General features: G+C 50.1%; 3 protein-coding genes across 4 annotated transcripts in view; 1 reads left to right on the forward strand and 2 right to left on the reverse strand.

The window, feature by feature from the left end:
* Positions 1 to 4,651, forward strand: part of ELOVL1 (ELOVL fatty acid elongase 1) — a 13,659-nt gene extending 9,008 nt beyond the window's left edge. The window contains exons 2-8 of the mRNA XM_008582272.1: positions 2,460 to 2,519; positions 2,684 to 2,874; positions 3,053 to 3,133; positions 3,269 to 3,325; positions 3,415 to 3,520; positions 3,608 to 3,744; positions 3,920 to 4,651. Coding sequence (XP_008580494.1) covers positions 2,474 to 2,519; positions 2,684 to 2,874; positions 3,053 to 3,133; positions 3,269 to 3,325; positions 3,415 to 3,520; positions 3,608 to 3,744; positions 3,920 to 4,141 — 840 coding nt within the window. The 5' untranslated portion in view covers positions 2,460 to 2,473 and the 3' untranslated portion in view covers positions 4,142 to 4,651. The remainder of the gene's footprint in view (positions 1 to 2,459; positions 2,520 to 2,683; positions 2,875 to 3,052; positions 3,134 to 3,268; positions 3,326 to 3,414; positions 3,521 to 3,607; positions 3,745 to 3,919) is intronic.
* Positions 4,652 to 4,822: 171 nt separating this feature from the next.
* CDC20 (cell division cycle 20) lies at positions 4,823 to 8,920 on the reverse strand. The gene is made up of 11 exons (XM_008582274.1): positions 8,833 to 8,920; positions 8,461 to 8,684; positions 8,202 to 8,350; positions 8,016 to 8,112; positions 7,628 to 7,756; positions 7,333 to 7,529; positions 7,127 to 7,221; positions 6,747 to 6,975; positions 6,461 to 6,586; positions 5,420 to 5,537; positions 4,823 to 5,058 (listed from the first exon to the last, which is right to left on the reverse strand). The coding sequence occupies exons 2-11, from the start codon at positions 8,639 to 8,641 to the stop codon at positions 4,880 to 4,882; spliced, it is 1,500 nt and encodes a 499-aa protein (XP_008580496.1). The 5' UTR covers positions 8,642 to 8,684; positions 8,833 to 8,920; the 3' UTR covers positions 4,823 to 4,879.
* Positions 8,921 to 12,703: 3,783 nt separating this feature from the next.
* MPL (MPL proto-oncogene, thrombopoietin receptor) overlaps positions 12,704 to 16,343 on the reverse strand; it is a 14,854-nt gene continuing 11,214 nt past the window's right edge. For both annotated transcript variants that reach the window (XM_008582276.1, XM_008582275.1), the window contains exons 11-12: positions 14,202 to 14,289; positions 12,704 to 14,000 (exon numbers count right to left, since the gene is read on the reverse strand). In XM_008582276.1, coding sequence (XP_008580498.1) covers positions 13,698 to 14,000; positions 14,202 to 14,289 — 391 coding nt within the window. In that variant the 3' untranslated portion in view covers positions 12,704 to 13,697. The remainder of the gene's footprint in view (positions 14,001 to 14,201; positions 14,290 to 16,343) is intronic.

Consider the following 16,343-nt stretch of genomic DNA (forward strand, 5'->3'; position numbering starts at 1 on the left):
CCGGCGCGGCCCTGCCCAGCCCTGCCCTGCCCAGGCTGTGGGCGAGGCTGTTCCTGGAGCGAGTGGGTGGGAGGTCCCAGCTCCCTGGGGCTGGGCCTCGCCAGCACCCTCCCTCTGCCCCCGACACCCCCGGCCCCGGCCCCCGCTTGCCTAAACCCAGGCCTTCCTCCATCTCCTCTGGCTCTTGCCCCTCTCCCGCCCCTTCTCCCCTCTCTCCTCGCCTCCCTCCCCTCCCCCTTTCTTTGCCGGTCTCCTTTCCCTTCCATCCATCTTAAAGGAAGGAAGGAGCGGGCTGCTGAGTCCCCCCACGGGGGACACACCCAGATTGTCCTCAAGCTTGGGGAGAGGTCCTTCCCAGAAGCCTGGAGTCCTCCTGACCTCCAGGGTGCGGGTGTGTGGGGGGTTGAACTTGGGGTTGGTGGTTGAGAGAGATAAGGAGCTGGCAGACTCACATGTGTCAGAGAGGAGCTGTGTGGTAGAGTGCAGCCTGAGCGGGCCGTCCTGTATAGACAGAGGAGGCAGCCCACCAAAGTCTGCCCGGGAGGGAGGAGATGATGGTCGTGATGGTCGCCCGTGAAAGATCTGTGCGTGAGCATGGCTGGTGTGGGTGACTGGGTGTTCCCGCCCTCCTGGTGGCTCCCACAGGTGTGAGTAAACCTGTATGTGTGCCTTCCAGTGGGCGTGGACCTGCGCGTGTGAGCATCTGCATTTGCACACGGCGACTCGGGCCTGCAAAGGGAGCTGTGTGTGTGCCAGCATGGATGTGGTCAGCAGCAGGTGCAAGGTTAGAAACCCCTGTGTCACAGCGCACGGAGGCTGCTTTGAGTGGTGTGTCAGGGGCAGCGCAGTTGTGGCCAGTGGGAGGTAGGTGGGCTGTGTGTGTGTGCATGCATTAGCCCATCGGGGTGGTGGGGGGTGGAAAGCTGTGTAAGAGACAGGTGTATGCGAGTGAGAGGGGATGTGTGGGGGTGTCGGGGCTGACATGGGCTGTGGGGGAGCATCTGTGAGATGTGTCTGTGCGAAGGGCGTGCTGCGGCCTCCAGTGGATGTGTCAGAGGTGACTTTCTTCACTTAGTACCTACACAGGCTGTCCTCTGGATGGAGGCAACCAGAAGCACCTGCTGCCTTGGCTGTTTGAGGAATGCCTTGTCCCTCTGGGACTGTCTCAGAGACCCGGGCTCCCCTGGGTCTGGGCAGAGGCTTCTGTGTCCCTGTGAGCCTTCCCCTGACATTCCTTCAGGCTCTGAGGGGGAGGGGGCCTAACCCATTGGGACCCCTCCCTGAGGGAGGGGAAGATTCCTGAGACATCTCCCACTCCCCCACCTCCTCACATGCCACTGGCTTCCCTGCCCCTCCCTGGAAAGGAAGGGTAATTCTGCTCATTCTGAAGTAGGACAAACTGAGAATTTATGGCTGGCTCTGGAGAGGATGCTGGGTGCATGTTTTCAGCAGTTCTTTGGATCAAGGATAGGGCTGGGTCCAGGGCTGGGGGAAGTTTCTGGCTCTGAACCTAGGACTTTAGTTCATCTGGCTGGCCCAGGGTGGTGGGTGGTGAGTCTGGGGCTTTATTTGGCTTTCCCAATCCTTGTGGATCCTGCTCCCCCAGGCACAGACCTGTGGCTGGGACCCACCCTCCACCCCAGGGTGCAGTACAGTGGGGGCGGGAGTGGGAGCAGGGGGAGGGCGAGGCTGCTGCAAGATCTAGTCAGACAGGTGGAGCTGCCAGGGCAGGAGTCTCAAAGAGCCTGGCTCCAGTAGAGGAAGGGCTCTGTGAGAGGAGAGCGCTGGAGAGGAGAGGAGAGGAGAAGAGAGGCTGGAGGTGAGAGCCCTGGGAAGGCAGAGGAGAGACCTAGGGGTATGAGTGACCCAGCAGGGGAGAGAAAGAATCCTGGCTGATAAGATGTGGAAGGGACAGAAGGGACTAGGGAGGTGAGGATCCTGGCAGGGGAGAGGAGGGACCCTGGGGAGATGACAGTCCTGGTAAGGGACCAGAGGGATCGAGGAGAAGAGTGGGCAGGAGAGGAGAGGTTGAAGGAGAGAATCCCTGGAGAGAAGAAAGACCCAGAGCTGGGAAGGTGAGAGACTTCAGTGATGAAGGGAGAGGAGGTTCATTCTGGAGATGAGTTCCCTATTGGTGAGGAGGTAAGACTCTCTGGAAAGAGCAAGAATTGAGAGTTCTATCATGGAGGAAGAGAAGAGGAGAAGCAAGGAAGTAAAACTCTATGGAAGAGCAGAGAGGAAGGGTGGAACAGCCCTTCCCAGGCAGGCAGGATGTGTGGGGAGCACATGCCCCAACCAAATGGCCTTTTCCTCATCCTAGTCCCCAGCAACTTCTGCCTTTCACTGTTCTTCTGTCCTTTCTGCAGTGAGGCATCAGGAGTTGTCTGTATGGTTCGGTGTCTTGTCTCTGTGGGTCAGGTGTGGGCCCTGTCTGACTTTCACCCTCCATACCTCCCCAGAGTACTTAGCCAGGATGGAGGCTGTTGTGAACTTGTACCAGGAGATGATGAAGCATGCAGGTAAGATGCTGTCCACCAGCCTTTTCTTCCCTTCTTCCCTGGGATCTCTGGATCTAGGGCTGTCTCCTAATGGAGAGTCCCTATGACCTGACTCATGTCTGTAGACTGGTAAAGACCCTTTGAACCCTGTGACCCTTCCTGACTCCTTTAACCCTTATTCACAGATCCCCGGATTCAGGGCTACCCTCTGATGGGGTCCCCTCTGCTAATGACCTCCATCCTCCTGACTTACGTGTACTTCGTTCTCTCACTTGGGCCTCGCATCATGGCCAATCGGAAGCCCTTCCAACTCCGTGGCTTCATGATTGTCTACAACTTCTCACTGGTGGCATTCTCCCTCTACATTGTCTATGAGGTGGGCCCCTGGGATGTCTAGGCTTTAATTCCTGCTAGTAGGATAAGGGGAGGGCTGTAAGGCCAGAGCATGGCATCTCTCCTTTCCAGAGAGGCTCAGATCCATTTCTTCATCTAGAGAAGGGGAGGAATTGCTGGGAGGGGAGAACTCTGGTGGTCTAATCCACATCCCTTCCTAGTTCCTGATGTCTGGCTGGCTGACCACCTACACCTGGCGCTGTGACCCTGTGGACTATTCTAACAGCCCTCAGGCACTTAGGGTAAGTAGGGACTGGGGCTAGGTCATAAGCAACCTGGGGAACAGGAGCAGTTTGGGTGTGACCTGTGCTCATGGCAGTTTAGGGAGGCTTTTGGAGCAGTGTGCATGGTCCTAAGGCTGCCCTGACTTCTTGCAGATGGTTCGAGTGGCCTGGCTCTTCCTATTCTCCAAGTTCATTGAACTGATGGACACAGTAAGTAGTGATATGAGATGAGAGAACTTGCGGGGAGTAAAAGGGGAGAGGCCCTGGCTCTGAACCCCTTTCCCCCACTCTTTTCTCAGGTGATCTTTATTCTCCGGAAGAAAGATGGGCAGGTGACCTTCCTACATGTCTTCCATCACTCAGTGCTTCCCTGGAGCTGGTGGTGGGGGATAAAGATTGCCCCAGGTGAGTGGTGAAGGCCATTGGGAAAAGAGTGGGCACTGGGGACCAGAGGCTTGACTCTTCTGATCCTGTTTTATTGTCCACTTACAGGAGGAATGGGCTCTTTCCATGCCATGATAAACTCCTTTGTGCATGTTATCATGTACCTGTATTATGGATTGTCTGCTGTTGGCCCTGTGGCTCAGCCCTACCTTTGGTGGAAAAAACACATGACAGCCATCCAGCTGGTGAGGGTCTTGGGCCTGGCCTGTAACCATTTCCCCAGCATTCCTAGTCTGGTTCCTACCTTTATCCTATCTCATCTTTGATCCCATCCCTCTGCACTCAATGTTCATCTTTCTCTGCCCCCACCTTTTCCTCCAGTCCTCAGTTCCCTCTGACCCTTGCCTTTCTCTATCCTAGATCCAATTTGTCCTGGTCTCACTGCACATCTCCCAGTACTACTTCATGCCCAGCTGTAATTACCAGTACCCAGTCATTATCCACCTCATCTGGATGTATGGCACCATCTTCTTTGTACTGTTCTCCAATTTCTGGTATCACTCTTATACCAAGGGCAAGCGGCTGCCCCATGCACTTCAGCAAAATGGAGCTCCAGGTATCGCCAAGGTCAAAGCCAACTGAGAAACAGGGCCTCGACTGGCGCCCACCTAAGTGCCTCAGGACTGCACCTTGGGCAGCATCCGTCAGTGTCCTCCCCATCTACACCTGTGACCAGGGCTTATGTGGTCAGGACTGAGCAGGGGACTGGCCCTCCCCTCCCCACAGCTGGTCTACAGGGACCACCACTTCCGTTCCTCACCCACTTCTCCTGGCCAGCTCCAGGATCACGGCCTCATTGCCCTCTGCCACTCCAGAGCCAGGACCTAAAAGGGCTGGACACTTACTTCCCCCTCTCTGCCTTAAACTTGGGAGAGGAGCACTCAGGGCTGGCCCCCACCAGGGTCTGTGGCTTTTTTCCTCACACTGAAGAGATCAGCAATAATCTGTCACTGGACCCAGGCTTCCTCCTCCAACCCACACTGAAGCAGGAGCTTCTGGGCCAAAGGTCAGGGTGGGCGGGGGGCCTGGGAATACAGCCTGTGGAGGCTGCTTACTCACTTGTGTCTTAATTAAAAGTGACAGAGGAAACCACTGAGGCTGTGTGTGTACAATGTGTGAATGGAGAAGGTGGGGTACACAGCCTGCTCAGCCCTGTGTACAAACAGGAGGGATGGTCAGTGCTCCCACAGGACATTTCTGGCTCTCTGATCGCAGTAGCAGGGAGCCCCTGAGAAGGCTGCTGGGACATAGGGCATGCAAGAAGAGAGGGAGATATAACTTTATTAGAAAAATAAAAAACAACTGAGGTCATGGGGGTCCTCAACGGATGCCTTGGTGGATGAGGCTGCTTTTGGCTGCACTGGCCTTCTCCCGCTCCCGCCGCCGCGCAGGGTCCAACTCAAAGCAGCGCCATAGCCTCAGGGTCTCATCTGCTGCTGCTGATGCCACTGTGGCTCCATCTGGGCTCATGGTCAGACTCAGGACCCGGGCTGTGTGACCTGGGGCAAGTGAGAGCAGTACATATGAATGTATAGATGCCCAGGGTCCTCCAATTTTGATGGTCACTTACCTTTATTTGATTTTATTTTTTGTAACAACTTTTATTGAGATATAATTCATATACCATAAATTCATCCTTAAAAGGATGTATAATTTAGTGGTTTTTAATATATTCAAAGTTATACAACCATTACAACTATATAATTCCAAAACATTTTCATTAACTCCCCATTACCCTCAGCCCTGGCAACCATTAATCTGTCTGGTCTCTCTGGACTTGTCTATTCTGGACATTTCACATAAGTGGAGTCATACAATATGCAGCCTTGTGTGTCTGGCTTCTTTAACTTAGCCACCTACCTTTGAGCTCAGCCACCTTGGCCATGGTTGGGTATTTCCAAATAACCAGCTGGTTCTGGGCAAAGCCATGGCCTGAGATGAGTTCCTTGTAGTGGGGAGACCAGAGGATGGAGCATACCTGTGGAGAGGGGATGGTGTGGGCATGATGTACAGCCAGCCTACTCAAATCAGAATTGGGCTCATTGTAGCGTTAGGCACCCTGCCAGGGTGCCACAGACTCAGACATGAATGATCACAGTCATTACAAAAACCCTTCGAGAGACAATTATTATCCATTTTACAGATGATCAATCAAAAAGAAGTTCAGCAAATTGCCTAAGATCACATGCAAGTTAAGTTAGTAGGTGGTGGAGCGAGAATTTGAACGCAGGCCATTTGGCTCTAGAGCTCACGTCTAGAGTGAAGGCTGCATGTGGCAGGAGTGGAAAGAGAGGAAGCTGGAGTGGCTACAGGGAGGCCCACCAGCAAGAGTATCAAATATCATTCTAATAGTTTTGGATTACAGGCTGTAGGTGATGGGGTGCCATTACAGGTTTAAGGAGGACAGTAAGAGACCACTGAGACCACAGTGTAGAAGACAGATTGAAGGAGATAACAAAGAATGCTTGGAGACCAGTGAGGAAGCCATTGTAGTGGGCCTCCACTGGGAAGAGGGATGAGGCTGAAGGGAGAGGACAGATGTGAATGATATTCTGAGGTAAAACTGATAGATCTTAGTGAGGAGGATGAAAGATTCTAGGAGCAGGTTCTGCCATTCTGAAGCAATATAAAAGGAGAAGGAGGAACCCATTTCAGGGAGGCAAGGGGAAGTGAAAAGTTTAATTTGGGTCATATTAAGGTGGTGGTGCCTATAGGACAAAGGACTGGAGATAAGGCACAAACTGTTGGAAATGGATCTCATGAGTGAGAGCTGAGTTAGAAGTTAGGAATCATCAGCATATAGAGTTGGTAAGGCCAATGGAGTGGATATGGTTGCCCAGGAAGATTACACAGAGTAAGAACACATCTAGGAGTGAAAAGCTGGGAGAGGTAAAAGACTACCTGGGAATAGGCATCCACGGCACTCAGACAGGCCCCAGAACAGACGTTCCAGATGCGAATGTGTCGATCGCTGGTGCCCCCTCCTGTTGCCAGGACGTTGGACTGCCAGGGACACCAAGCTACAGCCTAGGTAGGATAAAGATAGGGTCAGCAGGTACTAGAGCGAGACAAGGAGCTATAGGGGTCACAGATTAATCCAGTCCAATTCCACCATCCCATCTCTCCTTCGTAGTCCCCAGGTTACAGATGAGGATCTACAGACGCCTCAGCCCAATCCCATTCTCACCTTGACCGCTCCTTGATGCTGGGTGAATGTTTGCAGGGGAACCCAACCACCTTCTCCAGGAGCACTAGGCCACACATTGACCAAGTTATCGTTGCCACCACTGGCCAAATGTCGTCCATCTGGGGCCCAGCACAGCCCACAAACTTCTTGGCTGTGGCCACTTAGTGTAGCCACATGGTGTTCTGCTACCCGAACATCATGGTGGTGGATGTGGCCAGAGCGTGAGCCACTAAGGGAGGGAAGGAGGGAAGAAGGGAATCGGTATCTGTGGCAGCGCCAAACAAATAAGCCAGAGCTGCTTCAGTTCAGGGGTGTATAGACAGGGAGGCGGGGGGCAAAAATCAGACTGATTTTGCCAGAGACTGGCAAGAACCACTGACCTGGACAGGATATAGCTGTTCCAACTTAGGGAGCCCACTCGGGCAGAGTGGCTGGTCATGTTTCGAAGCCGTTTCTGCTGTTGCACATCCCATAGCTAGGAAGAGAAGACCTCTAGGATCAGAGATTGGTGCTTGGCATTAACATCCTCAGCTGAGCAAGCCCCCTGGGTCTGGTGACGATAAAGCAGTACAGGGACAAGTCTCACCTGCACCTCAGCATTGCTGGTGCCCACAGCTAGGTAGTTGCCCTCTTTAATCCAGGCCACAGAGGATACATAGTCCCCAGGCTGTTCCATTTGCAGCAGCTGCAGGATGTCGCCAGAGCCTGCACTCCACAAGTACACACTGTTGTCCAGTGCCACAGCCAGTACATTCCCAGAGCTCCAATCCACAAGGTTCAGGTCTGCCAGAGGTAGAAAGGGAAGACCATGAGCTTCCTGGCTTGCCTGGTACCCAGGTCCTCTTTCTCCATCCATGGGGCACAGATAAGGCTGCACTTACAGTAATCATTTCGGATTTCAGGAGCATCCAGAATGCGGTCTGGCAGGGAAGGAATGTAACGGCAGGTCTTCCGGCTGGAGCCAGGCGTGGCCTTCTGGCTATAGAGTACTTTCAGTCTGTTCTGGTAACCTGTGGCAACAGAGTGGGTCTAAATGCTGGGACAACTGACACCTCCCTTGCCCTCAGTCTTAGGTGGGAAGAGCAGATAAACACCTCCCATAAGCCCTGGGGATAGACATACTTCTCACTCCAAGAACTTCAGGTCTTACCCTCTGGGGCATTCTGTGGTTTTCCACTGAGCCGAAGGATCTTGGCTTCCTCCACATCAAAACCGTTCAGGTTCAACGGGGATAGACATACTTCTCACTCCAAGAACTTCAGGTCTTACCCTCTGGGGCATTTTGTGGTTTTCCACTGAGCCGAAGGATCTTGGCTTCCTCCACATCAAAACCGTTCAGGTTCAAAGCCCAGGCTTTCTGATGTTCCTGGCATATAAGGGTGGTGGTGAGGCAGGATGGTATTATCCAAAGAACACAGTCAGGTGCCGTACCTCGAGTCCCTCTGGGACACATACCTTCTTGGTGGGTGTCTGGCTGTTGTCAGGCTGGTTTTCCTTGCTCAGGAGGAAGCTGGCCACCTCCATCTGGGAAGCACTGCGATGGGGGATATAGCGGTCACCGCCAGGTTTGCTAGGAGTAGTCTGAACCTTAGAACAGGATTTGCCTGGGGCGGGGAGAGAGAAGCCAGTCTGACCAGGCGCCCGAAGGAGGAAGCATTAAGGTAGCTTTCAGCTACTCCCTCTCCCTCCCCTTGTCCTGCCGCACTGCACTGACCAGGAGTTCTGCCAGGGGTCCTGCCGGCACTGTGGGATCGGTTGGCGGCCCGCATGGGCGAGGGGGCCGGCCCCACGGCTTCCTTGGCTTTGCGCTGCCAGCGCGCAGGGGGTGCATTGGGGATGGGTGCATCCAGCTGAAGCAGCGAGTGCAGGTCACTCTCGAACACGAACTGAGCCATGGGAGAGCCTGGAGGGGTCCCTGGAGTTGGCGCCCGCTAGGCCCTGGAGGAAGAGAGGCGACCGTGCTCAGGGGACGGCGCGGGGCTCCTTCGTTCCTGGTCGGCCACACAATCAGGGTCACCCTCGGCTGCAACCCCTCCTGGCCTAGCACCCCCAGGCCCCCACCTTGGCTCAGTCCAGGGGCTCTCACCGAGCGTTCGCGAGCAGGTTCCAATCCCGGACAGGCTTCACCACGCCTGACCCACGCCCCTTAAACTCTCCGCTCCGAGCACTCATTGGCTGCTTCAAAATCCAACCGTCGCAACCGACGCCCTAGCCCATTGGCCTCGACGGCAGAGGAGGCGGGTGTTCCGGAGCAAGTCACAGATCTCACGAGAGTGCAGCCGTGGCGCGTGATTTGAAGGCAGAGAGATGCTTCAAGCCGGTCTCAGGGAATCGGTGTCTGAAAGCAAGAGGGGCGGGGCGGGGCGCGTCTGGGGGCGGAGCCTGCGCTGCCTCCGCGTTCCTGGACACTTTCATTTCTCAGTGTCCCCTCTCCCGCCGCCAGCTCAGGGTCGGGCTCCGGTTGCTGGAGGGTCGGAGAGCCTGAGGAAGTTCACATTTAAAGCCTGCATGTGGGTCGTATTTGCGTTACTTAACGCGCAGAACTCGGTGTAGTGACCCAAAGTACTGCAGCAGTTCAGAGAAGGAACAGGAGAGCCGGCAGGCGGCCGGGCGGGGCAAGAGGACGGAGTTGAAGCTGAGGGGCAGGAAGACGGCCAGAGCTAGTTAGGGTGCATCCCTATTTGCTTGGCGCCGGGTAGGAACCCTGCTAGGAAGGAAGTAACACGTGTTTGTTTTGTTTGTTGTTTTACAAACAGGGAAAATGAGGCTGAAAGAGGAGAAGTGAATTCCTTAATGCCGAGAAAAAGGATCAAGGTTCCAACCTGCCTAACTGGAAGATAACGTTAGACGTCCCTATCGGAGAATTTGGTGCCTTACTTCCCATGGGGCTTTAGAGGTGTCAGGAATCTTAAAGATCCATTAGTCTAACCTGTGCGTGATGCACCCTCCCCATCCCGGCAATATACCCATATTTTACACATGGAGAAACCGAGGCCCAGGGAAAGGATTTGCCCAAGGTCATACAAAGAAAGTGGTAAGAATCCTGGTCCGAAGCCCGTTCAATTCAGTGCTCTAATAATGACTTGAATAAATTGTGTGAATATGCTCAGAGGTGAAGCAGCAATAATAGAAATAATGAGTACCATTTAAAATAGTTTGCATACATTGAGTTCAATTATTAATCCCATAAAGCAGATACTCTTATCTTCATTTTACAGAAAAAGAAACTGAGTCAGAATGAGGATAGAAATTTGCCCCAAAGCACATAGCCAATAATAAGTAGAGGAGCCAGGATTCAAACTCTGACTAACCCCTCCAATCCTAACAATATATTATACTGTTTCAGAAAGAGGCTGGAAAAATCAGATTTTCAATCATTAGCCTGAGATCAACTCTGATGATGAGAGAGAAATATCTGGGGCTCTTGGCTCAAACTTAGTATTATTATTTTTGACTTTGAAGCATTCATGTTCTTTATTTCCTTCCTTCCGTCCGTCCCTCCGTCCATCCATCCGTCTGTCCGTCTGTCGCGCTTGCGCTACCCCCCCCCCCCCCCCCCCCCCCCCCCCCCCCCCCCCCCCCCCCCCGTGAGTTCGGGGATGAAACCCTTGACCTTGGTGTTATCAGTACCACACTCTAACCAACTGAGTAACCGGCCAGCCTATGTTCTCTATTTGCAATTACCTTGGAAAACAAGGAGTTGGGTGTCTTAGGTTAGAAGAGCTAAGGAGTTTGGACTTTATCTGCTAGGAATTTTGGAACCAGTGTGAGTTTAACAAAACATATCTGGGATGGGGAACATGGCCAGCAATTTGCAATTTCTGGACTAAAGGTAACTGTACGGAAGGATAAGGGTACAATCTCAGGGAAGTTGTACATTTAAAAATAAAAAGAACGAAAGAAGCCAGTGGAGATTAAACAGACATGGACCTTAAAGTGAGAGGAATTCTAATATGATGTAAAATTGTCAAGTAGAATAATGACAGAAAAGGTCAGATTTGGCCAGTGAGAAACAAATCATTGGTGACATTTGAGAGAGCAGGCTCAGAAAAATGGGTGCTCCAGGTCCATTTGGAAGGGATTGCAAAGAATGGGATAGAATGTGGGGCCAGCAAGCATAGGCTGCTTGGGTAGCCCATCCTCTCATCTCCTCTATCAGTTTGCTAGAGATGCCATAACAAAGTACCACAACCTGGGTGGCCTAAATAATAGAAATGTATTGTTCTCATAGTTCTGGAGGCTAGAAGTCCCAGATCAAGGTGTCATCAGGATTGGTTTCTTCTGTGGGCTGTGAGAATGTCTTCCATCCTCTACCCTACCTTCTGGTGGTTTTCCAGCAATCTTTGGTGTTCCTTGGCTTGTAGAAGTATGGCTTAGGTCTCTTCACTTGGCTTTCTTCCTATGTGTATCTGTTTCCAAGTTTCCCTTTTTGTAAGAACATCAATCATTGGATTATGGCCTGCTATGGTCTGAATGGGCCCCAAGCTCATGTTGGAGCTTGATTCTCAATATGATGTTTGAAAGGTATGACCTTTAAGAGGTGATTGGGTCACGAAGACTCTACCTTCATGAATGGATGAATTCATTCATGGATTAATGGGTTAATGGTTTAACGGGTTATTAGGGAATGGACCGGTGGCTTTGTAAGGAGAGTAAGTGAGCATGTAAAGACACTCTTGCCATTCTCACCATGTGATAAACTGCATCGTCTAGGGACTCTGCAGAAAGTTCCTACCAAGAAGAAGGCCGTATATGGTTGTGTCCCTGGACCTTGGACTTCCCAGCCTCCAAAACTTTCTTAAAATAAATTTTGTTTCCTTATAAACTATCTAGTTTTGGGCTGGCTGGTTAGCTCAGTTGGTTAGAGCACAGTGTTATAATACCAAGGTCAAGGGTTTGGATCCCCGTACTACCCAGCCACCAAAAAAAAAAAAAAAAAAAAAAAGAATAAAAAATAAATAATAATAAAAGGCACTCTATAACCATATATAATGATCTCACCTAAAAATAAAATAAAATAATAAAATAAAATAAATTACCCAGTTTCGGGTATTTTGTTATAAGCAACAGAAAACTAATATATGGTCTATGACCTCATCTTAACTAATTACATCTGCAATGATCCTATTTCTAAATAAGGTCACATTTGAGGTACTGGGGGTTGAGACTTCAACTTCTGAATTTTGAGGGTAAGGGGGGACACAATTCAATCCATAATATCCTCCCATTGGTAGAACCCAAATAGAAACCAGAGCCCAAGGGAATCCATTGATGCAGGCCATATGACTCAGCCTTGCAGAGGACAGGGCAAGGTGGAGACAGATGGAGAGTGGGTCTGGATGGGTAACAGATGACATCCAGTATACCCACTTTCCATAACTCCTTTTCCCAGCCATGTAAAAGGCTCTGACTCTACTCCTAGGGACCCAAGACTAGAGTGGGAGGAATATGAGCTTGAGTTATTTCTTTTCCTGGCTCCCTCCCTTCCGTGTCCCCACATGTTGGCTATATCCCTCTACCAATACCCACAACTCCTGCCAGGCAGCCCTCTTTTATAGCTACTCTCCCCTTACCCCCTAAGGCCTCAGGGTGGTGCCTGTTGTTGTTAGCCCCAGGGGACTGTACTGTTCCTTGATGGTTTTCCCAAATCTTGTCCTCATTTTTGTAAATACGTCATTTATTAAACTGTCATGAAATTACCCAGTTTGAGCGTGCCATCTATTCCTGCCAAGACTCTGACTGATACAATATGTATGTTTGGAGCCAGAAAAAAAATTTTTTTTAGAGGGCCGGCTGGTTAGCTTTATTGGTTAGGACATGGTTCAGATAACACCAAGGTCCAGAGTTCGATCCCTGTACTGGCCAGCTGCCAAAAAACAGACAAACGAATGCATTTAGCACATTTACTGCTGCATATGAATGATTTAGAGGATGAGGGAAGTTAGCATGGGATTAAGGTAACATTGTCCAGAAAGATTTCATCCATTTAGAAAACATTTATTGAAGGCCTACATCATACACTGTACTACTCTAATGTACTGGGGAAAAAGACAAATCATGGCCCTTTCCCTCAAGCTCACAATCTAGTAGCAAGAGACAGGCAAGTAAACAGTTACTTGCATAAAGCATCACAGGTGCTATAGTAGAAGTCTGAGCAGGAGATAAGAACTTTGGAATGGTCAAGATATAGTAAAGGCAATGAGAATAGATGAGATTGGAGACTGTGATAAGAACGGAATCTTGAGGGACTGCAATAATCAAGGAGCAAAAGAAATGCCAGAATAAGAGATGTGGCACTGTCTTAGGCACTGTGCTTTACTTAGATTATTTCACTTATTCCTCTTCACAACTCTGTGGGGTACCGTTATTCCCTATTTTATAGATGAGAAAACTAAGGCTTGAAGACATTAAGTTATTTGCTCCAGGTTGCACAGCTCCCAAGTGTGAAAGACAGGAACTGAACCCAGCTCTGACTCCAGAGTTACCCTCTTTACTGTTTCAGAGAGGCAGGAGCAGGGCCCCGAGAGAAGATAATGTTATGGAAGTCAAAGTTGGAGAGCATTTAAAGGAGAGATGAATACTCAATCATGACAAATGCCACAGAGAGATCAAATAAATTGATGATTAATAAGATTGGAGGTGAACTTTGCCTGGGAATTTCATTAGGAAAGTGATAATAGGGGAACTAACTGACATAGCCTGAAGAGTAAATGGGAAGTGGAGAAGTAGACTTCCTTTCAAGGAGATGACATTAAAGAGGAGAGAGACAGAAGGTAAAAGAGGAGCTTAGTCAAATGAGCCTGCCTGTAGAGAAAGGCTCCTGGATTTATGTCAGCAGCAGTATGCTAAGATCACTGCTATGAAGCCCAACTATGATGGTACAGAGGGGGATGGAGGTGAGGTCTGAGGTGTTTGTGTTGGGGGGTAAAGTAGGGAGGTTCCCAGAGAGGTCTAGAGGGTTTGGATCTGTCCGGGGTACAGGGCGTGAGGAGCCTGATCTCGGGGCTGCTGCCAACAGCTTAATGGTAGGTAGGAATGGTTGGCAATGTGGGTTGTACAGTAGGATGCTGATTCAGCCATGTGTGGGCACACAGACAGGGGCATACTCCCCAGGCAAGAAGGCTGCAATCCTCGGTAGTCCAGTTGGGCCTGGGAGGAACACAGGGGCAAGGGAGTCCTCTCTGAGGACTTGGGTAGGATTTCAAGGAGGCTGGGTTCCACTTCTTCATAGGTATCTGAGACTGTGGCCTTAGGCTGGGAGAGAGAAGGAAAAAGGAGCTGGGTTAGAATAGATTCTGTGGGAGGAGGGGATTGTGTGGGAAGGAGAACTGGGCAGGAGTAGTACCTGTGGATGGTACGCTGGTAGGCAAGGACCTTGAGTAAGTTGTGTTGTGGGGGCAAGGACTCAGCCCCAAGCCACAGTGGTGGTGGGACAGGGGAGGGAAGTGCACTCACCGGACTCAGGGCTGCAGTATCCGTAAGGTACTGGCCCAGGACCCGGTGCAGGTCTGGAAGTGAAGGCCACAGGGCATGTCTCAGTCTCCTGGGGAGAAGGAACAGAAGGAGACTGAGTCATGGGAGTGAGCTGGAAGGGATGATGAGAGCACTGAGGCAGGGCAGTAGGGGAGGAAGTGCAGACGGGGACTAAGGCTTGGAGAAATAAGAGCATAGTCAAGGCAATACATTAGTGTAGAGGAGTACACATGACAAGAAAACCTCAGGTGGGGAGGGAAGTCGTGGTGGGCAGGTTCCACAAAGGGTGGTGCAGAGTTGCTCAAATATTCCTTCTTCAGGGCCTTACTCTTTCTGCTCTCTCTGCCTGGAACACTCGATTCATTCCCTCACTTCATTTAGGTCTCTGCTCAAATGTCATCCTGACAAAGAGGCCTTCTCTGACTACCCTACCTAAAATGGTACCACTTCCCTACCCCTTCACTGTCTATCTCCTGCTCTGCTTTGTTTTTCTTTTCTTTCTTTCTTTCTTTTTGGGGGAGGGCTGTCCAGTACAGGAATCGAACCCCAGACCTTGGTGTTATCAGCACCACATTCTAGCCAACTGGGCTAACCGGCCAGCCTGTTTTTCTTTATAGCACCTGACTTTGTTGAATGAGCAGTCTTCAAAAATTTCATGGAAAGTGGAATTAAAAGATAATATGAATCTTTCCATTAAGTTTTTGGAGTACCTTCATATATCATATTGTTATATATATATTCGTTTCTGCCTGTCTCATTTCACTGGAATGTAAGCTCTACCAAAGCAGAAAGCTTGTCTGTTTGTTCATTCCTGTATCTCCAGAGTATAGAATACTATCTGGCCCATAGTCGGTGCTCAAGAAATTAGTTGAATGAATGAATGAAGAGAACAAGTGGAGCTTATTAATAATTTACTGGGGATGGTGGTCTATCTGGGAAAAGTACGGATTAAGGTGTGTTGGGAAAACCTTTGATTCTTTAGCCTCATATTTCCATGTGGAAGGACTTTATCTGAACATTTCAGGCCTCTTCTGTGACCTCATTCATATGTCTCCAGGGGAGCAGGAGTGATTTATCTTGTAAATTGGGGAAAAGACACTGAGCATGACTGGCTCAGAAGCACCACCTCTTTCTTGTCCCCCAACTTTTTGTGGGATCTGGCTACTTGCAGAGATGTTACATTCCATTCTGCTCATACATATAGGCAGATTAAAAGTTCAAAGACATGTTCAGAAATGGGAGCCTACAAAAGCATCATCTAACCCAACCGAGGACCATCAAAAGACACTTCCTGGAGGAGCTGACTTCTAAGTCTTCAAGAATCAGTACAAGTTACCAATTGAAGGACTGAGGTGGGATGGATTCTATCCTTCAGCCTTCTCTTTCCACATAAATGAGTCATTCATTAATAACATTTATTTAAGGGCCTGCTATTTGGCAGGCACTATGCTGAGGATTTAAAGATGACCAAGTAAGGTATAATCAGGAAGATATACTCATATAAAGAAATAAATGCACAAGGTCAAGGGCTCAGATCTTCATACTGGCCAGCCGCAAAAAAAAAAAAAAAAAAAAGAAAGAAAGAAATGCCATCAAACACTATTGGTACTGTATTAGGGCACAAAAGAGTGGCCCACAGGGGACAGTCAGGAAAGGTTTCTTAAGAGTTGGTGAAGAAAGTTATTTAAAGATGAATGGGTATTAGTCAGCTAGGGAAGAAATTCCAGGCAGAGGGGACATTATGTGCAAAGGCACAGAGAAGTAAAACCATCTGACCTGTGGAGGAAATTGCCAACAGTTTGGCAAGGCTGATACACAGGGCAGAAAAGGGTGGAAGTGCTGGAGGGGGCCAGACTTTGCAGAGCTTCGCTTGTCATTCTACGAAGTCTGGACTCTGTCCTGGGGAGCTATTAAAGGGATTTGACGAGGGGAATCATAGGTTCATGTGTGGATTTTAGAAAGATAATTCTGGTTGGATGTGTGAGGCTAGATTGGACAGGGGAGGCTCTGTTTCAGTGAGTCAGGGAGTGTCTGTAGAGCTAGAGAAAGGGGGTCATTGTTTGAGCTAGGTTTAGGAGATGGAATAACCAGACCTGATGACTGATTGGATGGGGGTGGGGGTGG

This window comes from Galeopterus variegatus, unplaced genomic scaffold (genome assembly GCF_000696425.1).
Source record: "Galeopterus variegatus unplaced genomic scaffold, G_variegatus-3.0.2 Scaffold2555, whole genome shotgun sequence".
Taxonomy (NCBI): Eukaryota; Metazoa; Chordata; class Mammalia; order Dermoptera; family Cynocephalidae; genus Galeopterus; species Galeopterus variegatus.

Bases quoted from the DNA above. Each gene is read 5' to 3' on its own strand.
- CDC20 (XM_008582274.1), bottom strand. From the start codon at position 8,641: ATGGCTCAGTTCGTGTTCGAGAGTGACCTGCACTCGCTGCTTCAGCTG. The intron at 6,587-6,746 runs GTGAGAATGGGA...TATCCTACCTAG, and splicing joins AGCATCAAGGAGCGGTCAAG to GCTGTAGCTTGGTGTCCCTG. The intron at 5,059-5,419 runs GTAGGTGGCTAA...CACTTGCCCCAG, and splicing joins CAAGGTGGCTGAGCTCAAAG to GTCACACAGCCCGGGTCCTG.